The 27,359-nt window shown below is 42.5% G+C and overlaps 1 protein-coding gene across 2 annotated transcripts in view; it reads left to right on the top strand.

Annotated features, from left to right (window-relative positions):
* ATP9B (ATPase phospholipid transporting 9B (putative)) overlaps positions 1 to 27,359 on the top strand; it is a 448,810-nt gene that overhangs the window by 33,536 nt on the left and 387,915 nt on the right. For both annotated transcript variants that reach the window (XM_040353855.1, XM_040353854.1), the window contains exon 3: positions 14,418 to 14,568. In XM_040353855.1, the coding sequence (XP_040209789.1) occupies positions 14,418 to 14,568 (151 nt within the window). The remainder of the gene's footprint in view (positions 1 to 14,417; positions 14,569 to 27,359) is intronic.

The following is a 27,359-nucleotide window of genomic DNA, read 5'->3' as shown; positions in this document are numbered from 1 at the left end:
ACAACCCTGGGCTGTGGTTGTGGGGGTCTGCAGGCAGGGGGGCTTTTTCAGAATCCGGAAACCCCCTTTAACCAATTTCAGCCCCCCTATGTGAATGAGTATGGGGTACAATCTATACCTACCCATTCACCAACAAAGACGAATGTAACGAGACCCTTGCTCGCTTCCGCTCTCCCGACACTCCTCTGCTACTATTGAGTCAGCTTGCAGATCGCAACGTCTGATGGTTCGGTCATCCAAGGCTCCGGGATCCGAACTACAGCTATGTGCCGTTCGGGATCCATAAGAACAAAACACCAGGCAGGCTGTATGTAAGTTCAAACAGTAAGACCTTTATTGGAAGTGCACAACACACTTTTAAACAGAATTTGGAACATCCCGCCCCCAACAATCACTTTCCTATTGGTCAATTGTAAAGTACATTGAGTTCTCCTTCAGGTCCTCATAACCATGCAAATGAGGGCTTGAACATGAGTCAGCCGAGATTGGTCCGATAGCTTGAATGGAGGGACTGTTATGTGTATTGAGACAGAAGCCCCAGGGGGATGTGTATTGAGACAGAAGCCCCAGGGGGAAATCAATGTACACAATAGCCAGACACAAAACAATGGAGCTGTCTGGCCTTAAGACAGAGCAGAAGACCCCCCACTGTGTAACAGATTTCAAAGAGATACCCTTCAGCATTCCAAGGTCCATGACAGACGTGCAATGTGACAAAAGACAGTAGACAGTTTTTGACAAGTGCTTTTATTAAAATTTCCATCTTTTTTTTTTTTCTCTGGTCTTTTTCTTCACCTGCTTCTTCCTCTGGTTGTCGACTTCTTTTTCCTGTCTTCTTTGTCCGGTGTTGTTCTTCCACTGCCACGGCTCTCAACGCAGACCCGCTGAAAATAAGAAAATAATTTATCTTCCAGCGACGCCACGCCCTGCTAAAGGCGCACATTTCATATATAACTGTGGCGTGAGGCCATCGGATGGCATCATCTGGAGACCCCACCCCCTTGTGACATCACGGACCCATCATGCCTCGGGTGGTGATGTCTCAAGGGGGCGGGATCACATCCACCCCATTGCAGCATTGGAGGTGGTTCGTTATTTTTATTTTCAGCGGGTCGACAGTGGAGAAAGAAGATGACGACCGGAGGAAGAAACAGGGGAAAGGAGAAGATCGGAGGAAGGAGCAGAAGAAGAAGTAGACATTTTAAAAAAAGGACTTGTCAAAAAAACTCTATTGTCTTTTGTCACATTACACAACTTTTTTAAATTACACATTTACATAGGGAGGGGCGGGATCTGGGGGCCCCTTTGTTAAAGGGGCTTTCAGATTCTGATAAGCCCCCCCACCTGCAGACCCCTACAACCACAGCCCAGGGTTGTCGGAAAGAGGCCCTTGTCATTATCGACGTGGGGACAAGGTGCTTTGGGGTGGGGGGTGCATAGCCCCCTTGCCCCAAAGCACCCCCCCATGTTTAGGGCATGCGGCCTGCTATGTTTCAGGAGGAGGGGCGCTCGCTTGTCCTGTCGCTTTCCTGACCTGCCAGGCTACATGCTCGGATAAGGGTCTACTATGGATTTTGTAGGGGACTCCACACAATTTAAAAAAAATTTTTTGGCGTGGGGGTGTCCCCTCCAAATCCATATCGGACCATTTTTTTGTTCATGAATTCTTTAGCCGGCAATTTTTTTTTTACATTCAGCTGTTAGTGGGGAAGCCCGCTGACAGCCGATGACTCATTGGTTGGTAAAGATGCGGCGGCCGGCTTCCCCGCCCTGCCCCTTAGCAACCAGCTATATACAGTGAATGCAAAGCAAAAAAAAATCACAGTAAAAGCACAGTACTTGCTTTTTGGAATACCGGTCCTTTTGAAGTCTCTTACATGCAAAAAGCTGCATTTTGCCTGAAAAACAGCCCCCCAATCTTTCCAAAAACGCAGAGGCACAAAAATGCATTGATGTTAATGTGTCCCATAGGAATCCATGCTAAAAAAAATGTAATGCTTTTCTGCAAAAAGCATCAAAAACGCATTAGTGTGAATCGAGCCTAAAGGTGGGTGCTGAACATGTTACAGGCTACACCCTAAATACGAGTGTAACTTGTAATGTGTTCAAAAGGTGAAATTATCATATAATTCCTAAAGCTGTGGAGTTTAGCTTTATATATTATTTTAAATCGTACAGCAGACCTAATAACCAGATGTGCTTAAATGTGCTCCACCTATTGCAAAAACGCTAAAACTCACTGCAGAGCTACTGGCGTTTTTATAACGTTATTATAACGTCCTATGCGCATGAGGCCTAATAGTGATTTAGTGACTTAGCAGTTGATGGGAGGAACCGTGAAACTTGTTGGGGAACATTTGATTCGATCCAACGGAAGTGCTGCAGTTTTTCTTATTTATATTGTTGCTCTGCGAGAGAGCAAACAATGGACTCGCTACCCAACAGAGAGGTAAGTGTTTATCTTCTATTGCAGGGTGCAGCTGCCTGATTTTACATAGAGAAGTGATTGATCACATTAAAGTGGAGTTCCACCCATATAAAAGTCAGCAGCTACAAAAAGTGTAGCTGCTGACTTTTATTAATCGGACACTCACCTGTCCCAGGGTCCAGCGATGCTGGTGTACGAAGCCCCGATCCTCTTCCCCTCCTCTCTGCGGCGCTTGCATTGTCACTGTGGGCGCCTGGCTGTGGCTTCACAGCTGGGAATGCATTGTGCATGCATGAGCCGCTCTGCACACTGTGACTGGCCGGGCAATCATCTTGGACCTGTGAGGTGCCCCAGATGATTGCAGAGAGGGAGGGGGGAGAGGTGAACTTCCATCCAGTGCCATGGTGCCCTGAGGAGGAAGTGGGAGCTGGATCCCTCTAAAAAGAGGGTATCCACCCCCCCCCCCAAAAAATGCCAAATGTGGCATGTCAGAGGGTCACATGCGCTTAAAGCGGAAGTTCCATTTTTGGGTGGAACTCAAGTAATAAAATACTGATGATATTTACAATATGTAGTTATTTGTACTTGATGTTAATAATAATAATTGGGTAAAAGAGCCAAGGATTACTCTCTCTAAATAGACCCAATGCTCTAATGAAGGAAATTAAGCTAACATCCTAATCTGAAGACTAAAGACAGTGCCACCCATTAAGAACAGAAGAAAATAAATTGCATGCAAACTTGGGGGTGGGCAACTATAGTTTCAGCAGTAAAATACCGAATTTACTGCTTTTAGTGAACTGACTTATGGCTCATTGGGTTAAAAAAAAAAAAATAGTATTAGACTTTTCTGTAACTTTTTTTTTTTCTGTAAAAGTCCATGGAAGGATTTAAACACACTGTCATGCAATAAAGTAATCACAGACTGCTGGTTGCCATCATCAGTCCTTGTCTTCACATGAAAGTAGGCTGTGTGCCAATGAATGCTTGATCAGTAAACTGACCTGCTTGTTAAAGTGACAGTCTTGTTAATCGTTTTTTGTCTTTTCGTTCTACAAAAACATCATCAGAAGAACTATTTAGAGAGGTGGTTTTTGAACTGCTGTTTAAACATGCACTATTTGTTAGCTATACCGCTGATATATTTTAGATGTTTGGAGATTTTTCTACCTATCAAATTTAACTTCACTAAAATATAAAGTTGCAGCACTAAGGCCTGTTTAACACTTTTGGAGGTCTGCGGGTCGTGTTTGCGCAAGCACAGCAGCCCATTCCTTTGAATGGGCTGCGGTGCCTGCATTTAATGCAGGAAAAAGGTTCCTGCACCAAAATGCAGCCGTCAGGAAATCACATTGGTGCTGTTGCACCATGCAATTTCCCAGCAGTTCCACACCCGCAAACGTGCTTCGTTTGTAGATGCGTGGCAGTGCCGTTAAGGATGAATGGCAGTCCCACTTGTTTTTAGGCAGAAGCACATTTTGGCTGTGGGTGGTTGCAGGTGCCAAAACAGGTGCGATCCCCACACCTGCAACCACCTGCGATTTAGTATGTAGGAACGCCACTAAAGAGAACCATATGCTGGTTGCCAACATCCCCAATTGCATATGAAAACCGTAATAACCCCCAAGATAGGTTGTTAGGACTTTAAAGGCAACTTAAACAACAATAGGCTAATTATATAAAATAAAAAAAAACATATTTATTTCATCCGTTAAAAAATGATTAACAATGCACATGGTTAAAAATGGGTATAAGCATACACAGCAGGAAATGCATGAAACATATACACAAACTTACTGACAATATCTCCTCTCCATCCCGACACATTTTTTTAGAAAGAGTTCAATCCTTTCTTTAGGGGTATAGTAGGAAGAGGTCATAAAAATGTTTTTGTTTTAAACTTGATGGTCAGCAATTTTTACAGCCGTACAAGATTTAGAAACCAGGTTCACTTTTGCCAAGTGGAGGGGCATTTATACCTACCCACACAGACACCATTTAGCAGTTTTGAAGTTGCCACTGGGAAACCTCTGAGTGAGTCATTTAGGGCAGTGGTCATCAACCCTGTCCTGCAGGGCCCACTAACAGGCCAGGTTTTATGTATTACCTTGGGGAGATGCAGTCTAGAATACTGCAATCACTGAGGAGCAAATTATATCAGCTGTGATGTATTTCAGTTATCTTGCAAACCTGGCCTGTTAGTGGGTCCTGCAGGACAAGGTTGATGACCACTGATTTAGGGTTCTGGTTGTGGGAATGTTTGGATGCCCCCTTCACTTGGCAAACGTGAACCTGGGTTTTATATCTTGTATGGCTGTAACAATTGCTGACCATCATGTATAAAACAAAAAAAAATTGTGACCTCCTCCCACTATACCCCTAAAGAAAAAACTTTTCCTGAAATGTGTCGGGCTGGAGAGGAGATATTGTCACTAAGTTTGTGTATATGTTTTATGCATTTCCAGACGTGTATGCTTCTACCTATTTTTAACATTTTTTTTTACGGATTCAATTAATATATGATTTTTTTATATAATTATCCTATTTCAAGTTGCCTTTAAAGTCCCAACAACCTATCTTTGGGGTTATTGCGTGTTTTCACCCACGATAGTGTAAACCATACCTAACACTAAGGCCCCGTACACACGACCAAACATGTATGCTGAAACTGGTCCGCGGGCCAGTTTCAGCATACATGTTTGGTCGTGTGTAGGCGTGAGCGGGCCGAATTCCAGTAAACATTTGCCCGCCGGGCCTTTTCCCAGCGGGCAAATATTCGTGGACGTGTTTTAAAACCGTCCGCTGGAATCCTGCCCGCTCGGACATGTACGGTCGTCAGTACAGACCTACCGTACATGTCCAGGCGCCCGCCGTCCCTCGCATGCGTCGAATGACTTCGACGCATGCGTGGAAGCCTTTAAATGGCAGGCCCGCCCACGTCTCTGCGTCATCGCCGCGGCGACGACGCGGACACGCCCCGCGTATTGTTTACGCGCGGACTTCTGTACGATGGTGTGTACAACCATCGTACAGAAGCCCTCTGGCAGACATGTACGGTGAAAACGGTCCGACGGACCGCTTTCACCGTACATGTTTGTTCGTGAGTACCCGGCCTTACACAAACTATAATATTATATACAGAAGGGGTCTCCAAATTTCTCAACAAAGGGTCATATCGACTGTCTTTCAGACTTTAGAGGGGCCAGACTGTGGCCATCAGGAAAAGAAAAAGCCTCCAACATCAGTATGAAACAACAATGCCCCATCTTAGGTGTCAGTGCAAGAAATTGTGCCCCATCGTTGGTGTCAGTGGGAGGAATAGTGCACCACCATTGGTGTCATTGTGAGAAATTGTGCCCCATCCTTGGAGTCATTAGGCTAACTTTTTGGTGTCAGGAGAAATTGTTCCCCATCATTGGGGCCATTGGGCGAAATTGTGCCCATCATTGATGTCCTTGGGTTCAATTGTTGGTGTCACTGGGAGAAAGGGTGTCCCATTATTGGTGTTATTGGGCCCCATTGTTGTGATTGTGAGAAAATGTGCCTCAACGTTGGTGTCAGTGGGAGGAATTGTGCCACTTAATTGGTGTCAGTGCGGGGGAATCATGCCCCATTGCTGGTATCAGTGGATGAAATAGTGCTCCAAGAGCCAGATAAAAGCAAGCAAAGGGCCGCATCTGGCCCCCGGGCTGTAGTTTGGAGACCACTGATATACAGTATATAAACTGTAAACACGGAAAAATATTCAAGCCATACTTAACATTGGATACGCCGCATATAGCAGGGGTAAGTATACGCCGTAAAAAGCCAAACGCAAACGACGTAAAAAAAAAGGGGCGGGCGCTCGTTTCTGAATTGGCGGAAATCGGAATTTGCATATTCGTCGCGTAAAAAAACGAAGCGTCACCTAGCGGCTGGCGGGAGATTGCAGCCTAAGATCCGACAGTGTAAGTCACTTACACCTGTCGGATCTAAGGGAGATCTATGCGTAACTGATTCTTATGAATCAGTCGCATAGATCCGACCGTCGGATCTCAGAGATACGACGGCGTATCAGGAGATACGCCGTCGTATCTCTTTCTGAATCTCCCCCAATGTGCATAACTATTTACCCCCCTAAGTCAATACTTTGTGGAGTCACCTTTTGCGGCTATCACAGCTCCAAGTCGCTTTGGATAATTCTCTATGAGCTTGACACATCTTACCACTGCGATTTTTGCCCAGTCCTCCTTGCAAAACTGTTCCAGCTCCTTTTTAAGTTGGATGGTTTGGGCTTCTGAACAGCAATCTTTAAGTCTTACCACAGATTTTCTATTGGGTTGAGGTCTGGTCTTTGACTAGGCCATTCCAACACATTTACATGTTTCCCCTTAAACCACTCAAGTGTTACTTTAGCAGTGTGCCTGGGGTTATTGTCCCGCTAAAAAGGTGAACCTCTGTCCTAGCCTCAAATTACACACAGAGTGGTACAGGTTTTGCTCAAGAATATCCCTGTATTTAGCACCATCCATCTTTCCCTCAACTCTAACCAGTTTCCCAGTCCCGACTGCTGAAAAACATCCCTACAGCATGATGCTGCCACCACCATGTTTCACTGTGGGGATGATGTTCTTTGGGTGATGTGTTGGGTTTGCGCCAGACATAGTGTTCTTTGATGGCCAAAAAGTTAAAATTTAGTCTCATCAGACCAAAGCACCTTCTTCCATACATTTTGGGAGTCTCCCACATGCCTTTTCGCAAACTCAAAACGTACCATTTTGTTTCTTGCTGAAAGTATTGTCTTTCTTCTGGTCACTCTGCCATAAAGCCCAACTCTATGGAGCGTATGGCTTATTGTCGTCCTATGTACAGATACTCCAGTCTCTGCTGTGGAACTTTGCAGCTCCTCCAGGGTTACCTTAGGTCTCTGTGCTGCCTCTATGCCCGGTCTGTGAGTTATGGTGCGCGCCCGTCTCTTGACAGGTTTGCTGTTGTGCCATGTTCTTTCCATTTGGTTATGATAGATTTGATGGTGCTCCTAGGGATCATCAAAGATTTGGATATTTTTTTTATAACCTAACCCTGACTTGTACTTCTCAACAACATTGTCTTTTACTTGTTTGGAGAGTTCCTTGGTCTTCATGGAAGTGTCTGGTTAGTGGTCCTCTTGCTTAGGTGTTGCAGCCTCTGGGGCCTTTTTAAAAGGGTGTGCATATGTAATGAGAGATCACTTAGATTGCACACAGGTGGACATCATTTCACTAATATGTGACTTCTGAAGGTGAATTTTATGAGCTTCATAACAAAGGGGGTAAATTACAAACACACATGCCAATTATCATTTTTTTTTTTTTTTTATGAAAAATAGTTTTATGTATACATTTTTTTCAAATTTTACTTCAAGGGGTTGTAAAGTTTTTTTTTTTTTTTTTATTTTCTAAATATGTTCCTCTAAGCTATTGCATTGTTGGTTCACTTACCTTTTCCTTCTAAATGTTTTTTTTTCTTTGTCTGAATTTCTCAATTCCTGTTTCCCCTCAGTAAGCTTGCCCCCATCATCCGAGCGGGGGTTAGTCAGCCGGAACGGCTTATTGAGGAGGAACAGGAAGTGAGAAATTCAGACAAAAAAAAACAAAGGAAAAAAACATTTAGAAGGGAAATCGAAGGAAAAGGTTAGTAAACCAACAATGCACTAGCTTAAAGGACCCTTTTTAGAAAATAAAAAACAAACCTTTACAACCACTTCACCAACTTAGACTATTGTGTTCTGATCCATCACATATAATTCAGATAACAAAAAAAACATAGGCTGTAATGTACCAAAATAGGTAAAAATCCAAGAGGGTGAATACTTTTGCAAGGCACTGTATTCGGGGAAGGTGAAATAACTGGTGTAGAGAAAACACAGAAGTGATTATGAGTTAGTGGATGTAAACTCTCACATATACCCAGTGAAGTGAACAGCCTCAGATGACACACAGAGATTAATCAAATCTCCCTACATAAGTTTTACATGTATATCTGCTATCTTCAGCTTGCTATATTTTTTAGAAAGTGCACATCGTGTTAAATGTATCTTCCTGATCAGCACTGGGAGTGAAGTCTTGGCATACACTGTGTGGCAGCTGATTGGAGAAAAGGCGCACCCCCCCCCCTCCACATAGGCAGAGAAAGGATGTGCAGAGCTGTGCTGTGAATTGACCAGCTCTGTGCTAATCTATTTATAGCACCCACCTCTACACAAATTTCAGACTTTTTTTTATCTCAGTTGTTAGAGAACTTGTCAGAAGTTATCATGCTGATAACAGACGAACCGAACAGCAGAAAGACACTGAACTTAAAGCGGATGTTCCACCCCAAAAATATATTAAAAGCCAGCAGCTACAAATACTGCAGCTGCTGACTTTTAATATAAGGACACTTACCTGTCCTGGAGTCCAGCGCCGTCCGCAGCAAAGCACGAGCGATCGCTCGTCACCCTGCTGCTCCCCCCTCCATCCACGCTGAGGGAACCAGGAAGTGAAGCGCTGCGGCTTCACTGCCCGGTTCCCTAAGGCGCATGCATGAGTCGCGCCGCGCCCGCCGATTGGCTCCTGCTGTGTGCTGGGAGCCGAGTGTTCCCAGCACACAACGGGGGGGGGGGGGGGGCGACGGGATGTGACGCAATGTCCGTCATTTGCCCAGGCCGGAAGTGGGTGCAAATACCTGTCTTTAGACAGGTATCTGCACCCCCCTCCCCCTGAAAGGTGTCAAATGTGACACCGGAGGGGGGGAGGGTTCCGATCAGCGGGACTTCACTTTAGGGTGGAGAACCGCTTTAAGGCTTTGGAGAGAGATAAGCAAATATATGTGCCTTGGTCAAATTTCATGAATCGGGTTTACATTCACTTTCAGGCCGGATTCACACTGGTACGACACGACGACTGTACTACTTTGGATCCAACTTTCCAATGCGAATTGAAGTCTGACTTCAATGAACAGGGATCCAACTTCGATCCCTGACAATACCAGGCACTGTGTCTGGTATGAATCTTTAGGAAGAACTCCACGCCAAATTTAAAACAAAAAATGGCATGGATTCCCCCTCTAAGAGCATACCAGACCCTTCGGTCTAGTATGTATTTTAAGGGTAACTCCCTACACCAAAAAAACGGTGTGGGGGTCCCCCAAAGCCCATACCAGACCCTTATCCGTGCACACAGCCCTCCTGAACCGTACCAGGCTGCATGCTCTCAACATGGGAGGTGGGTGCTTTGGGGCAGGGGGGCCCTGCGCCCGCCACCCCAAAGCACCTTGTCCCCATGTTGATGAGGACAAGGGCCTCTTCCCAACAACCCTGGCCGTTGGTTGTCGGGGTCTGCAGGCGGGGGGCTTATCGGAATCTGGGAGCCCCCTTTAATAAATTATTATATATTTTTTTTACACAGTTGTCTATTTTAATAAGATATTTCTCAGCATGAGCATACTTTGAATTAAAACCCCAAATTAAGTTTGCTATTTCTCCCGAGTATGACGATTCTACATGTGTTGGACTTTTTCACTGTTTGTACTAATTATGTACCGGACATTCTATCTTGTGTGTCAATCAAATCAACCAATTGTGTGAAAACTTATGTACTGTAATGGTTCCCTGTGTATAAGTTGTCAGGGAATATAACTTAGTGTAACGTCACCTATAGCAGTTCCTGTTCTTATAAGCCAAGCAAGCCTAGCCTACTGGCATATGGCTGCCCCCAGAAATGCCATGTTCACTGACCAGTAAGGACGTGAGGCTGTCGAAAGGAAGAACAAATGAGTTCATGTGATTTCAGGAGAGCAGTTGTCCACAAGGGATTACTGGAACTAGTGTCTCTAAGAAACCTAGTCAGTCAAACGTGCAGATGGGTCAATTCAGGCAGTAGGCAGAGACATGGTCAGCAAACAGGCACAGAATCGGTCCAGGCAGCAGGCAAAAATGTACTCAATAAACAGGCCAGTGTCAGTACAGGTGGCAAACAGAGGTAACACTGCACTGGTGTGGCAGTGATCAGGAACACTGTTGCTGGCTGCACTGATCTGGTGACAGTGGGACTTGGGTAGCGGTGACCAGGAACACTATTGCGGGCTTACACTGGTCTTGTGACATTGGGTACTAGGGTGGCAGAAATCGGCAACACTGCAGCTGACTTGCACTGGTCTGTTGACACTGGAACTGATGTGACAATCGGGGACACTTTTGCTGGCTTACCCTGGTGTGGTAACACTGCAACTGGTGTGACAGTGATAAGTAACCCTGTTCCTGGCATGCACTGGTCTGGTGACACTGGGACTTGTGTGGTGGTGGTCAGAGAACTGTGACTGTGCACACTATTAGGGCTTGCTTATACGTGCGGTTAGGGGGCTGATATAACTTTGCAGTTGAGCAGCGGTTTTACCGCCCCTCAACCACAACTCCTTTTAACTGCAGAGGCAGTGGCTAGGGGTGTACACATGCCACCGCTACAATGGTTTGCTTCTTAGCTGCGGCAGGAATTATACCCCCATACACCCACTGATCGCAATCCATTCAAGTGAATGGGGGTGCTTGTGCGGGGTTAAAGGAGTTAAAGCAGATAGTGAGGAGGCGATACAAGGCCTTCTCACTGCATGTCAAATGCTCTTTGAAAAGTGATCCAAACACGGATAGCTCCTCAGAGAGCATTGCACATATGAACAAGTCCTTATGATGATACTATGACTGGTGTGGCCGTTATAAGGGACTGGTGTGACAGTGATTAGGGACAATATGACTGGTGTGTGTCACTGTGAGTGGGCGGTAGTGATTAGGGATACTGACTGGCAGTACTGGTCTGGTGACATTGTACTGCTGTGGCAGTGTTCAGAGAGAATGGCTGTTGGCACTGACGTACAGTGATATCGGAGCAGCCAGCCATTCTACATGATCTCACCATAGCAGTACAATGCCACCTTAGTGACACTGCACAGCTCAGATGACAGTATGTAATACAGGGCATATATATATATATATATATATATATATATATATATATATATATATATATATATATATATATATATATATATATTTGGGGGAAAAAAAAGACGCCAATTTTGTTTGGAAAACACGTCGCACTACCACGCAATTGTCAGTTAAAGCGACGCAGTGCCAAATCGCAAAAAGTGGCCTGGTCTTTGACCAGAAAAATAGTCCTGGGCTTAAGTGGTTAAGGTAAAAAAAAACTTCCGTGCCAGAGGATTCCCCCCAGCCACCCTTACATTTACTTGGGCCCAATCTCAATCCAGGGTTGTGTAGGAGAGCAGCAGCTCTCACCACTCTCTTCCACCTTACAGGGCAAATTGAAAAACCTTGAGCGCCCAGAGGAAGCTCACATATACAAACTCGGTGTAGACTGTGGCCACACATTGTAAATTAATCTAAGGACCCTGAACTAAAGGAAAGCGATACACTTGGCTATTATGCTGATTACTGAGGTTTTTGGTGATATTTTCCATAATAATTTTGAATTTTTTTTTTTTTTTTTTATAAGGAGTAGGACTATATATTCATCTGACTTTTTATGGAGTCTATATTTAAAAAAGTGGTATACCTTGCTGAGCGTGTGCTTGTTTTTTAATCTAGTGATTTCATTGTTTCCAATGAACATCTAGTTTTCATGATGCATAAAATGTCTACAATATGCTTGCAAAAATTGTTATCTGCTTTATGCAGCCCTACAGATGCCTTAGATTAAGTAACTACCTTCTCTCCACAACCACAGATAAACTCTGTACCTGTGCCAAAGATGGATCATTTAATTGTGATTTCTTAATTATTCATGTGATTGCTTTAGAGCAAAAATAAATAAAGCACGTCTCCTATAGCAATGAATCTCGGTGGTTACTGTTTCTTTGACCAAAATGTCTAGAACTAAAAGTCTGTGCAGTACCTACAATAAAATAGCATGTAATAAAAGTAACAAATACTGGTCATCTGCTTGGGTTTTGTTCCTTTGGGTTCTATGGACAGGAAAAGACAAGATTTAGGATGTCACTGCAGATATAGCTTCAGGAAGCAATAAGTACATATGAGAGGGAAAAAAAAAAAACTGCACCATCGTGCTATTCATTATTGACTTTTACATGTCAATAATTAACAGCTCATCAGTGCATTTCTGCAAATATGGCTTATGTTCCTAAACAAGGGAGTATCTTCAGATAATTGGAACCTATTGAACTCTGTTCATCTTGTGCTGCATATAGATCTTTCTTTTGTATACGCATTACTGCTGCAGCTTGACAGGACTGGCTGTTTTTTTAATCATCAACTATGAATTAAGTGCAGTTCTGTTGCCCTGTGCAGTTATAATTCATGTGGCATTAAAATATAGCACACCACTGAAAAGAATGAATGGCTTGCAGTAGATTTATAATACAGGTTTGGGATCTACTTATCCTATGTATGTGTGAGTGTGTATATGTATATATATGTGTGTGTGTGTGTATATATGTATATACACACACACTGTATACAGTATGTATATATAAAACAATATATTGATATCATAGAAGAGAGACTTGTTTTTAACATGAATTGTTAGACAGGGTCAATTTGGCTTGTTTGCAGGCTAACTAATAAGAGTGCCGGTAAATTCTTGTTTGTGTTGTGTGATTCACTAAGACTCCTTTCACACTGGGGCGTTTTTTAGGCGCTTTGGCGTTAAAAAAAAAAAAAGCACCTGTAAAGCACCTGAAAGAAGCCTCATCTGCAATCCCAATGTGAAAGCCCGAGTGCTTTCAGAGCCCTTTTACACTGCCAGCACCCGAAAAATGCTGGTAAAGCTCTACTAAGACCCCTTACACACTGGGGCGTTTTTCAGGATTTTGGCGTTAAAAAAAAAAGTGCCTCAATGGGAAGGGTCACTTTAGGAGCGGTGTATTCAATGCTCCTAAAGCGCTGCAAAAAAGCTGCTTGCAGGACTTTTTGTGACGCCCTGCCAGCGCAGCGCCTCACATTGGGATTGCAGATGCAGCTTCTTTCAGGCACTTTACAGGCGCTTTTTTTAACGCTAAAGCGCCTGAAAAACACCCCAGTGTGAAAGGCGTCTAAGGCTATTTTCACACGTGGGGGGGGGGGGGGGTTGGCCATTTTAACCCCCACTAGTGGCTGAGGAAAGGGTTATAAGCGTTTGAAAAGCACTGCTTTTTTTTAGTTCAATGGCAGGGGCGGTTTAGGAGCAGTGTATACCCCGCTGCCCCAGTGATGCTGCTTGCAGGGCTTTTTTTTCCCATACTGCAAGCACACCGCCCCAGTGTGAAAGTACTCAGGCGTTTACACTAGGGAGGCATGAGAGGCCCTTTTCAAGCGCAATTTTTCATGCTAAAAAGCGCCTCAGTGTGACAGGGGTTATAAGGATTCATGTACACTGATGCTGGTAAACGGACGTTTAGGAGCCATTGGGCATTTTTTTCAGCTGCCCCTGAACCCTCCTCTGTTATCTTATATGTCCACACAGGGTCATTTTGTAGTCATTTCTCAGCATCTTTTGTAAAGCAAAAAAATGCGTTTAGGATGGATGTTCAAAGGCATTTGAAATGCCAAATGCCTGTAAGGGCTTGTAAACGCAGTAACTCGCATTTAGCCGCGTTTCGTTTACAGAAGTTTTTATCTGAGATACATTTTTGACTATTTGAAAATAAACAAATAAATAAATAAAAAACGCTTCTAAATGTAAATGTAGCATGCATATGCGGCAAAATAAACGTTTATAAACATGGGTTACTATCTGTCAAGTTAAATCGTTCAGGAGAGGTTTTAAATTTGTCCCGTGTACATTGAGCCTTACCCGTCTACCACAGTGTTCCTACTGAAATCTTACTTTGGTGTCCAGTGTTTGGCTAGGCAGTGATCACTGTGATGGCTACTTTTGCTCTTATTTCTATTGTATTGTTACAGTTTCTTGTAGATTCAAATACGATTTCTGTGTCAGCGTTTTACATTCCTAAAATGTGTTCATGATCTTTTATTTTGTAGCTGTTGTGACTGGCTAATAAATGTGTGCAGAAGAAGAAAGGAACTGAAAGCACGTACGGTATGGCTGGGATGCCCAGAAAAATGTGAAGAGAAATATCCTAGGAATGCTATAAAAAATCAGAAGTACAACATCTTTTCATTTATACCTGGGGTAAGATTGCTGCTTCTGCAGTGTTATAATTATAGCATTAGGCATTACAAGCATAGCAAGCATTAGGCTTCTACAGTATTTAAAAAATGCTAATAAAGTTCATCAACCGGTATTAATAATTTAAATAATTTTGTGTATTTTTTTATTTATTTTTTAGGAGGTAGACAAACGTTAGAAACAAATTTCTTGGCAGTTTATATTTAGAAAGTTACTGAAAGCTTCTTGAGAGAAAATTCATATATATTTTTTAACTAGTTTATAGGTTGCTTTCCGATGAATTTATAAAGCTGGAAACTACCAAATTGAATGCTAAAAAAATGGGTAATTTTTTTTTCTTTTAAATGCTTAACCACCTCAGCCCCAGAAGGTTTTACACCATTAATGACCAGGCCATTTTTTTCGTTGCATTACATTAACCGACAATTGCACGGTTGTGCGACGCTGTACCCAAATTAAATTGATGTCCTTTATTTTTCCCACAAATAGAGCTTTCTTTTGGTGGTATTTGATCACCTCTGCGGTTTAAATTTTTTGCGCTATAAACAAACAAAAAGAGCAACAATTTTGAAAAAAAAAACAAGATTTTTTTACGTTCTGCTATAAAATGTATCCAATAAAAAATCTATTTTCTTCATCAATTTAGGCCAATATGTATTCAGCTATATATTTTTGGTAAAAAAAAATTCAATAAGCGTATGTTGATTGGTTTGCGCAAAAGATATAGCATCTGCAAACGATGGGATATTTTTTGAAATTTTTATTTTATTAATTTTTTTACTAGTAATGGCGGGGATCAGCGATTTTTAGCAGGTATGCGACAGACAAATTGGACACCTAGCTGACACTTTTGACACTTTTTTGTGAATCGGTGACACTAATATGCATTGTTACTGTACTAATGACACTGGCAGGGAAGGGGTTAAGGGGTTAACATTAGGGGCGATTAAAGGGTTAGGTGTGCTCCTAGGGATTGCTCTGAGTGGATGAAGACAGATCCATGTTCCTGCTTAGTAGAAACACAAGATCTTCATCTTCTTCCTTGTCAGAAGGGAGGTCTGCCTTGTTTACATAGGCAGATCGCCATTCTGCCTCTCTGGGGAACGATTGTGGGTGACTGGCAGACAGAGGGTCCACCAGACCCACTGATTGGCAACCCCTGCGTACAATCGGCCCACAATGGCGCCTCTGGCATGCACGCACGCCACCCAGATGCTGTAGCACGAAATGACATACAGGTACGTGATTTTGCGCAATAGAGTCGATGGCTGCAGTAATTATGCGGTAGGCGGTCGACAAGTGGTTAAAGCTGTAAAGTTTTATTTTTAATCTGCATCAGGGAGAGTACCTACCATACCTGAAGAGTTTCCTGTGTTCTCATGTCTGCTATGTTGGGCTACAATTTTAAAAGAGAATTTGGATTTTAAAATAAACAATTATACTTACCAAGGTGGATGTGGCATCGATCTGATGCTGCATATGTCCCCCACAATCTCTGCACTGTAAACTGAGTGATCAAACACTGCAGATCACTCAGTTCCCCCCTCTGCTTTTAGCAGAGAGCGATGACTGTCAGTCAGCAGCTCCTTGTTCTCCCCTCCCACGCTCACTGGAGCACTGGGCTGTGGAGGGGGCGGGAGGGGCTGGTTCGCTGAGGGTTTCCCCGCATCCATATCGCACATCAAGAGATTGTGACTGGCTCTCTATGGAGCCGGCTCACACATCTCCAGAGCGGCTCCGGTGCGAATTGTACAGGAGTCCTGCGTGTCTTCTGGTCCATTTCACGTCCGAATTCAGCCAAAAATTCAGACTGAAATCGGACCCCTGCTGTGAGCTGATCTGTGCTTCAGTGTGAATCCACCCTTAAACAAATATCTTACAGTGCCTATAGAAGATGATCCTTCATTTTAGGATTCCACTGTTGCTGCAATCTCCATTTGTAAATCTACTAATTGAACTTCAGAAATGAACACTCAACAGAATCCCGTATTCTAATGCCGCGTACACACCATCGTTTTCTGCGATGGAAAAATGCGACGCTTTATGTGCTTTAAAAAAACGGAATTTTTCAAACTTCAATTTGAACAACGACGTAGCATACACACCATCGCTTTTTCACAACGCTCTAGCACAGCGCAGTTCCGTCAATCACGCACGACGTCACTATAAAGGGTCGTTTCCATGCGGAAGACGGCCTCTTTTGCTGATATCGTGTTGCTGCGTGTTAGTAAAAGTTTGGTGAGATACGATTCGTGATTTTCAGTGACTGTGCTTTAAATTTCGTTTTCTTGTCTATAAGCTGAAAAACACCTTAACGAATGTGCTGATTCCATTCTGAACAGTCGTTTTACATGAATGAGCGCTGCCGTCTCCTAACTTGCTTCTGAGCATGCGCGGGCTTAAATCGACGTTTTTACGTACACACGGTCAATGTTTAGAACACAGAAAACGACGTCGGCCAAAAACGACACATAAAATTGAAGCATGCTTCAATTTTTTTCTGTCGTTTTTTAGAAGACATAAAACGACGTTTTTGCCCACACACGGTCAATTAAATTGACGTTTTTGAAAATGACGTTTTTTTCCATCGCAGAAAACGATGGTGTGTACGCGGCATAAGAGTTCTGGTAAATTACTTACAAACATTGTCTTCTGCCTACTTTTCTGTATTGATGCCCTAGAACAATCCATGACACAAATTTCCAGAATGCTCTAATTTTTGTCCATATACACAGAATCCTAAAGCTAAGGCACTTTTTCCACAGTGGAAGGCTTCCTCGTCTCTCTTTCCAGGCTTCATCTTCAAAGCCAAAATGCATCCCTTCCTTTTGGTGCAAGACCTGGAAGACAGAGTCTATAAAGTCTGCCGCAAAGCCTTCTCCACAATGAAAGGAAACCCTCACTCTTAAGACTGGGGGGACATTTGTTTTCATCCCTCTGTTCAAGTTCATTTGGGGTAGTCATTATTTTCTGGACCTAAATTCCTTAAACAAGTACCTGCCTGTTCCAAAGTTTTGAATCGAATCAGCAAGGTTAATAATTGCTTCTCTGAGAAAAGGAAAATCTCTTACATCAGTAGACTTTCAAGATGGCTACCTCCATACCGTTTACTCATCTCATCAGCGCTTTCTGCTTTCAGTTTGTCTCACTGCCATTTGGCCTAACCTCAACCCTTTAGAGTATTTATGTATTTAGGTACTTGCACCCCTACTTGCTTTTCTAAAAACTAGGGCTTTCAAGTCATACCATATGGTTTTTGAACAACGATCTTCTGAAGGATTCATCTCCATCAAAATTATCTGCAAAAGCCCAACTAACTACACAGATTCTTATAAGCCTTTGACTGGGTATTTAGGCTTCAAAAGTTTGCTCCCTGGCTCTCCCTTGGCCCAGAACACACAGGCCTCATTCTAGACATGCCCAAGCAAAGGTTTCAACTTGAACAACATTTTTCCAATTCCGATCCAACAACATTACTGTCCTTGCGAACCGGTTTGTTGAGTTTGTTGGTGTTGGACACCCTAAGCCTGCTTCCTCAGCATGCCACTGCATACAGGAGAGCGCTGGCCACCACAGACTCGTAAAACATCTTCAGCATCGTTCAGCAAATGTTAAAGGACCTCAGTCTCCTCAAAAAGTAGAGGCCGCTCTGGTCCTTCCTTTAGAGGACCTCAGTGTTCTTGCTCCAGTCCAGCTTATTATCTATGTTGGGGATCCTCAAACTACGGCCATCCAGCTGTTGTAGAACTACACATCCCATGAGGCATTGTAACACACTGACATTCACAGACATGACTAGGCATGATGGGAATTGTAGTTCCTGAACAACTGGAGGACAGTAGTTTGAAGACCCATGATCTATGTGCATCCCCAGATACTTGTAACTCTCTACTACCTCCACATCCACTCCTCAGATGGAGATTGGGGTCACTGGTGGCTTCCTCTTTTTAAAATACACCACCAGCTCCTTTGTCTTTGACACATTTAGATACAGATGATTAATCTCACACCATGTGACAAAGTTATCCACCACAGTCCTATACTCAGTCTCTTCCCCATGCCTGATACATCCCACTACCGCAGGGTCATCAGAAAACTACTGAAGATGGCAAGACTGTCTGATAGCAGAAAACAGTGGCATAGACAGTAAAAAAAAAAAAAGGGGAGAGAGAACTGTCCTCTGTGGAACTTCAATATTGCTGATCACCCTATCCGACACAGTCTACAAACCCACATACTGCTGTCTTCCTGTCAGGTAGTCTACAATACATGACACAAGGGAAACATCAACCTGTTTTGCTGCTAGCTTCTCGCCCAACAGATCTGGCCTTATAGTATCAAAAGCACTGGAGAAGTAAAAAAACATGACCCCCACGATGCTTGCTGACTTATCCAGGTGTGCATACATGTGATTTACCATGAAAATTATAGCACCCTTAAACCCCAGTCTTGGCTGGTATACAAATTATAAGGATGAGCTCCAGCGTGTTCGCATAGTACACGTGCAGAGCCCGCCAGGAAGTCTGCACAGCGCTGTGCTAATCACAGCCAGGGAGACATTTCCCGATCTCTGCAGCAGAGCATCGGGAAATGTCTCCCTGGCTGTGATTAGCACAGCGCTGTGCAGACTTCCTGGCGGGCTCTGCACGTGTACTATGCTAACACGCTGGAGCTCATCCTTAAACTGCAAAGGGTCTAAACATTTACTAACCATGGGTCGTAACTGATATATAACAAGTCTCTCCAAGGTCTTCATAAAGTGGAAGGTCAAAGCCACTGGTCTATAATTCTTGGAGCCATAAGGATGTGGTATCTTTGGCACATGGACAAGACAGGACTTTTTCCACAACACAGGAACCTTTCTAAAGCCCCATACACACCATCAGATTATCTGCAGATTTTTGTCTGCAGATTTACCAAAACCATGTAGTACAAGGGCCTGCCTGATTGCATACAAATTGAAACTCTTAAGGTTTGACCTCATATTATATGGTTTTGGTAAATCTGAAGACAAAAATCTGCAGATAATCTGATGGTGTGTATGGGGCTTTAGGCTCAAGTTAAAGACACGTTGAAGAACACTCCCCAGCTGGTCTGCACATGCCCTAAGCACCCTGGGGCTAACTCCACCAGAGCCTGCTGATTTTACTGCCTTAAGTATCCTCAACTGTCTACTTGCCTGATCAGCTGTAAAAGACATTGATGCACTTCACATAAAGGAGGAGTAGAGTTTTTCTTATAAAAAGAGCTATATATAGGGGACACCCGCAAACTGGCGAGGTAGCAAGATTTGTTTGGGGACAAGGCGGATCAGAAAAGGAGAGCGTTTTCCAAGAAGAAGATAAATATAGTCTTAACATCTATATCTGAAAAAAAAAACAAGACTTTAAATAAATTTCAAAGTGCAATATGGGTGTTCTAGAGAGATTACAGTAATAGTCTCCTTTCAGGCAGGCTGTCTCTGATTGAAACCTCTAATGGAGATATTTCAAAAGTGGAATCAATTATTGCTCATAATCACTTGTGCAAATCATCTTTAAATACTGATCTCTACGATAAACTTTTAACGATAAAATCAATTATGGAAACCACAAGAAATTGAGCCTAAAGCTCATTCTCTATATCCGAAATGAAAAGGCTGCCTGGTGCTACAACTTTTTCTGGATACCTAGCATTACAATTTTTTCCTCGGGTTGTTTAAAATTGTCACGTTTTGTTTTCTTTACCTTTTTTAGTATTGCGTGTAATCTTTTCTATGCCTGCTGTGTCATTAAGCTATATTCTCTTAATGCTAATAAGTTTGCACAGTTTATTGAACGATTATATATGCAACAGTATAGCTAGGGGTCTTGTACACTCTAAAAAATAATGTCTTGGCTCAACAAAAAAAAATAACGCAACAGTTTGCATCAAGCTTTTTAAGTTATGACAATGTCAGGTAAAATTAAGTGGAAGCAACAACCTACATTGTGTTGAGGTAATTAGATTTTCTGCTAGATATAAATGCATTTTTATTTACCATCCACTTAATTACTGGCATTATAAACACATGTTTTTAAGTTGAGTAGTCAACAATATTAAGTTGCTCCAATTAGTTTTTCCAGTTTCTACAATCTTTTTTAAGTCACATGTACTTAATTTCTACAATTATGAGCACACTTTCTTTAGGTTAATAAACAGCTAAACTCAAGTTGGTCCAAAGTTATTTTCTCTATTAGTGTTTAGCTTTGTTTTTATACTAGCTTTCACAAATTAATTCATTCAACAACACAATTGTTAAACAATTAGACCCCTTTCACACTGGAGTGGTTTGAAGGCGCTATTGCGCTTAAAATAGCGCCTGCAAACCGACCCTAAACTGTGTCTCCAGTGACCCTAAAGCTTTGTCTCCAGTGTGAAAGCCCAAGGACTTTTACACTGGAGCGGTGCGCTAGCAGGACGGGAAAAAAGTCCTGCTAGCCACATCTTGTGGTGTTTATACCGCTCCTCCCCATTCATTTTTAATGGGACAGCACCGCTGAAAAAACGCCTCCGCAGAGCCGCCTTGCAGTGTTTTTTAACCACTTCTCGGCCGCTAGCGGGGTAAAACTGCCCTGCTAGCGGCCGAATACCAGTGCAAAAAATAGCGGCACTTTACCGCGGACGCACTTACCGCCCCAGTGTGAAAGGGGCCTTAAGTTTATTACACAAAACAGTTGAGTTTTTTAACATAAATAGTAAAGTTAACAAAAATAGAAAATAAGTTTCAAACATAAAGATTTGTACCATGTATAATATATCCTAATATATCTAAAACCACAGTGCCAAATGTAAACTTAGGACCGTCTCACACCGGAAATTGCACAGGAATGCACTGTATGTTCACATGCGATTCACATGCAGTTCTGTGTAGTGCGATTTCAGCTCAAAAAACCTACGCCGGCGGCCTCCGGCGTAAGCCCGCGTAATTCAAAGGGGCGTGTGCCATTTAAATTAGGCGCGCTCCCGCACCAGACCTACTGCGCATGCTCCCTTTTAAATTTCCCGCCGTGCTTTGCGTGAAGTGACGTCATTTTTTCGATCGGCGACATGCGTAGCGTACTTCCGTATTTCCGGACGTCTTATGCAAACGACGTGAATTTTTTAATTTCGACGCGGGAACGACGGCCATACTTTATACAGCACATACGTGTGCTGTGTAAAGTTAAGGCACCAAAAACGACCACTAACTTTATGACAGGAAACTAGACTAGCGGCGACGTAGCGAACGCGAAAAACCGGTGTGGATCACCGCAACTCCTAATTTGCATACCCGACGCTGGTTTACGACGCAAACTCCCCCCAGCGGCGGCCGCGGTATTGCATCCTAAGATCCGACAGTGTAAAACAATTACACCTGTCGGATCTTAGGGATATCTATGCGTAACTGATTCTATGAATCAGTCGCATAGATACTCTGAGAGATACGGCGGAGTATCTGAGATACTCCGTCGTATCTCCTTTGTGAATCTGGGCCAGTGTATCTACAATTGGAAACTCATTGCAACCGGATCACATGGTACTTCTGTACCACGTGATCCAGTGCGAGCAAACACACTGCGTTTGTGATCTGCATTTGGGGTGTCATTAGCTAAAAATTGACACTCACTGCAGAACACAGCTGCAGTGCATTTTAAACATGGTGTGGGAAATTCTCATGGATACACCGCTCCTACAGCACCCCTGCCCATTGAAATTATTGGGCAGCACCACCGGCAGCGGCACTTTGCCGGCGGTTTTAACCCTTTTTTGCCCGCTAGTGGTTGTTAAAAACACCCCGCTAGCGGCCGAATAGCACCGCTAAAAATAGCGGCGCTTTACTACTGACGGCGCCTCAGTGTGAAAGCGGCCTTAGGGCAAGTAGGAAGAGGGAAGAGGGAGCTGATAAGGGGGAAAGAGCATCCAAAAAAAAGAAAAAAAAAGAAGAAAAACAGACAAATAGGAATACCACAATAGTGGCCATAGGTTGGAGGGGAGAGAGGAAAACAGTCCCTCCGTCTCCAAGGAAAGAAGACAATAAACAATCAGACTATTGGGGTTTATTTACTAAAGGCAAATCTGAAAGATCTGAAATTAGGGGAAGCTCTGCTGATTTTATCATCCAATCATGTGCAAGCGAAAATGCTGTTTTTATTTTCCTTGCATGTCCCCCTCAGATCTACAGTGACTGCACTTCCAAGTGCACCTTCAGTGCAAAGTGGATTTGCCTTTAGTAAATATTTTAAACAAACCATGAAGTCTTGAATATAGTTTGCCATAGAAGCTAAAATCTATAGTACACTGACTCCCCTGGCACAAAAAAAAAACAAAAACGTTTTCAAGCTTAGCAGATTTTACAAATGGCGCACTATCAATGCTACCCACTGACATGAGGCAATGATGTTCACAAGGCTAAAAACAACCAGCACTATATTAGGACAAAGTTTGTTAGTTGGTGTTGCCTTTTAACACCTAGTTCTCGAGCTATAGGCTATAAGGGATTACAAACAGTAATAGTTCCAAATTTCTTTGTAAAGCAAATTATTTTCACCTTTAAAAATGTCTTTCATATTTCTGTGCAGCAGCAGGTCTTCCTTCCAACATGTCTCAGCTTTTTCTGCGTTATGTTGGTGGGGGAGGAGACTTGCAATAACTCAAGATATAACAAAATTGAGTTACCAAGTCCATTTTATTAAGTTACCACAACTTAAATTTCCTTTTACATCAATGAATGCAGAAATGGGACTGTACACAACACACAAAATTAGGTTGCTGTAATTTCCAACATTATAATATCAACAGAACTTATTAAAATAGGTTTTCAACGTAAAAAGTTTATTTAAAACAATAAATTTGAATTTTTACCTTGGAAATATGCATTTAATTAAGTGGTGGTAACAGGTCTCTCGAATTACTTTTTAGAGTGTATATGCCTTTATTAAAACCCGCAAAACTAATGACTGTGTAATTAAAAGGCTGATCTTGTGTCAAGGTAATAAAATGTCAACTGTCTTTTAGACAGATAAATATTCTCATCTTTATTGAACCAAGCCGCTGTTTTCTCCCTTAGTTTAAATTATTAAATGCATACAAATTGCTTAAACAGCACACATTTTCCTAAAGGTCACAAAGTTCATTAAGAATACAGTAAACCATTCATTGTTGTGATTAAGAGCATGCTGTATAGTTTTTTAATTAAATTACATTTGTAGTTGGACTCTGTAAATATCTGATTACTATTGTATGATATAGCAGTTGATAAATGTTTTCATGCAATGAAAAACATCCATGTTTCTTCAGAAATGCCTATATATCCCATGATTCTTAGGGGTTTTGCCTGATGCAGACATTCCTTTAAATTATAGGTATGGTTTAGCAATAACTGAAATCAGGATATTTATTAATGAAAGACAATTGTGAAACCCTTTGTAAACAATTTATAAAATATCTAGTATTGAAATGAAACCAGACAAGTGCCATATGGTACATTTGATTTGGTTGCTGTGGCTTACTGCACATCTTTGCTTATGGCTAATTTACCTTGCCACAGCAATTTGGTGCCCTTTAGTTACTGTAGCACTACCCCAACTCAGTGCACACTATTCATATTAATCTGTCACCAATATGGGACCTCAGCCTTTTTGTGTCAGTTTGATGTCCCAAGAAAACAAAACTGTTGGCCTCTTTTACAGTTGTGATTGTGGTAGGTAAAAACATGCCGTTGAGATTTGTCTTTACTGCTCTCTCTAAAGTGGTTGTAAAAGCAGGAGTTTTGTGTTTTTACCTTGATGCATTGACTGCAACCTTCTATGATAAGCCAACCCCCCCCCCCCCCCCAAACTCCCTGTCCTCTCCTAAATACTTACCTTACAGGACACAGAGGCAGCAACGGGAGCCATTGGCTTCTGCTGCTGTCAATCAAATCCTATGAGGAGGGAGCGGGGTGCAGAGCTAAACCAGGCTGTGTATATCTATGGACGCACACAGTGCAGCTCGGGTATGAGCCTCCATGTGCACCCCATAGCAAGCGGCTTGCTATGGTGGCGCATGCAGAAGAGGAGGAGCCTAGAGAACAGGTGGGAGACCCCAGAAGGTGGAGGTTGGGGGCAGCACTGTGTAATACAATTGTACAGAGCAGGTAAGTATAACATGTCTCTTAATTTAATTAAAAGAGCCTTTACAACATTTTTTTTTTTTTTTTACTGAAACAAGCTTTATTGAAGCAAAAAACAAAGGTTTGCAGTGCAATACAACAATGCGTATCATAACATTTACAATAAGGCATATGGAGAATCCAAAAGAAGTTACAGTCAGTATTCAGATGACGAGCACTTAAAGTCTACAAAATATATTAAATCCACAAATGTCATCGTTACCAGATCACCGTTCATAGAGATGAATATACAGGTGCAAACCAGTCTACCTCAGCAGACCAAACAAAGAAACGGAAAGGAAAGAAAAAAAAAAGATATAAAATAAAATGACGTTTAAATTTAAAATGAACAACTTCAGGTCATTCTTGAAAAAGCAACAGCCACCATGGGTTCCACTTGGCATCACAAATGGGAGTGGTGTCGTGAAGCCTATGATAAATTTGTTCAGACAACATTATTTGATCGTTCCTAGTCAGTATGACCACCATTACAGTGATCTCAACGAGCCTGAGGATTTAAGGTCTCCCTCTGGACCCTCTATGGGATGTGTAAGGTGGTGCCTATGATCTTGGATGATCAGGAAATAAAAAGGAAGAGGACCACAGCATAATACCGTAAAGATGAGTTTAATAGGCAAAGATACTATGCACTTACAAATTCCATCACATCTGATTGCGATTAGAAACACATCTAATGGAGGCACGGCGGCTTCTCCTGTCTCTCCTGTGGTATAGGCTCGGAGCATCCCACAGAGGGTCCAGAGGGAGACCTAAAACCCTTAGGCGCGTTGAGATCACTGTAATGGTGGTCACACTGACTGGTTAAGGAGACTACCATACCACATTTGGTTGTCTTCCATGTGGATGACATTTTTTCTCTATCTTTCAACTTTTTTCGTGTCCATTCGAATTTACCCCTCAAGGAGTCACTTATCCTGCAAGGACTTATTTTTCAATATATTTTTTATATGCTTTTTTCGTTTATTCAACACAGTGGGACTTTTGTATATTCACACATGTTTTTTGTCACATTATTTTATATATGAATTTGTGTGAGAAGCGTTTCTCATTTCACTTTTCAATATTGTTTATTTAAGATCAATTTATTTTAGATCTTCTTCATTTTGTTTTTTGAACGCTGTATTTTACACATGTTTTAGGAATTTTTTGTATCACAATTTTTTTGGTACCAGCAGCTAATTATTAATTTATCAATTATTGGGGTTTATCACCCACTTTTCTATCTAGCGCAGTGTTTTTCCTTCTGGATTTTTTTTTTTTTGGTGTAATCACATCTGTACTTATACCCGGCTAGTACAAGCACACCTCGCCTTGGTATCTATCTCTCTTCCTGACCCTGCAATCCTGACCCTGAGCCTGCTTCTGACCCTGAGCCTGCTTCTGACCCGACTCGATCCGATCCTTATACCAAGCCCATCCTGGACCTGTCCCGTCTGTATCCTGATTTCCTTTGGATCCCTGCCACGCAGCCTATCCATCTTTGCTCTCCCTGTCCGTCTTGCTCCTTGTCCCCCATCCTGCTGATATCCCCTGGTGTATGACCTTGGCCTGGCTTGTTACGTTGACAGGATCTCCCCTGCATTTGTATATACTATTTGTTGTGGGTTGTGCACTGGTTGTTTTCACTTGTTTGTCACCTTTTTAATAAATACCTTTTTATTTCACTTATATGCGTTTCTGGTCTCCTCTATGCAGTCACACAGTCTGGTCTACTAGCTCTGTGACACATACATGCAAAATTTGTATTCGGACTTGGCTTTACTGTAGCCAGTAATATCCGGGTGTTGCAAAATAGCTATTGCAAGGGGTTCGATAGCTAGGGCAAAAATTAAGGGGGACAGCGGACACCCCTACCTAGTGCCCCTGCCGAGCCAGGAATCTTAATGCGTGTACTAGGGTTTAGATGAAGGACGTGGAAGGTTCTAAGGAATTCTCCCTGAAAGCCAAATCGTTGCAAAAGAATAGACACATAATTCCATGATACGCTTTCAAAAGCCTTGTGTATGTCAAGGCTCAACATAAATAGTTTTTTAGAGAAAAGAGTAGCATCCTGAATGATGTTAGAAACCAAGCGAATATTGTCCGTGATGAGGCGTGGGGGATGAAACCCGATTTGGTAAGGGGAAATCAGCGAGGAGATTACATTCCCAAGTCTATCTGCTAAGATTCTTCTAAAGATTTTTAAGTCCTTGTTAATGACCGAAATAGGCCTAAAGTTTTGGGGTAAAGTGTGATCCCTATTAGGCTTGGGGATTAGTGACATGTTTGCCAGGAGCATCTCTTCGGGAAAGACCCCACCTTGCAAGACTGAGTTGAAAAGCCAAACCAGTCTGGGGGATAGTTGTGTAGAAAATGTCTTGTAATTGATGGCGGAGAAGCCATCAGGACCGGGAGAGGAGCCATTCTTAAGGGATTGGATAACATTCAAGACCTCTGCTACAGAGATTGATGATTAAGAGCTTCCAATTGTGGGGTAGTGGAAGGTTCTCAAACCACCATTTAGCCTCTCTTGAGGGGACAGATAACAGGTCCCAATAACAGGGAATAGTAATCCCTGAAAATTTTAAGGACTTCCTTAGGGTGAGAGACTAAACCACCAGAAGGGGAGGCCAATTTATATAAG

The sequence above is a fragment of the Rana temporaria genome, chromosome 5, assembly GCF_905171775.1.
Source record: "Rana temporaria chromosome 5, aRanTem1.1, whole genome shotgun sequence".
In the NCBI taxonomy this organism is placed as follows: Eukaryota; Metazoa; Chordata; class Amphibia; order Anura; family Ranidae; genus Rana; species Rana temporaria.
The sequence above is the reverse complement of the archived record's forward strand: the minus strand, read 5'-3'. Positions and strand labels throughout refer to the sequence as shown.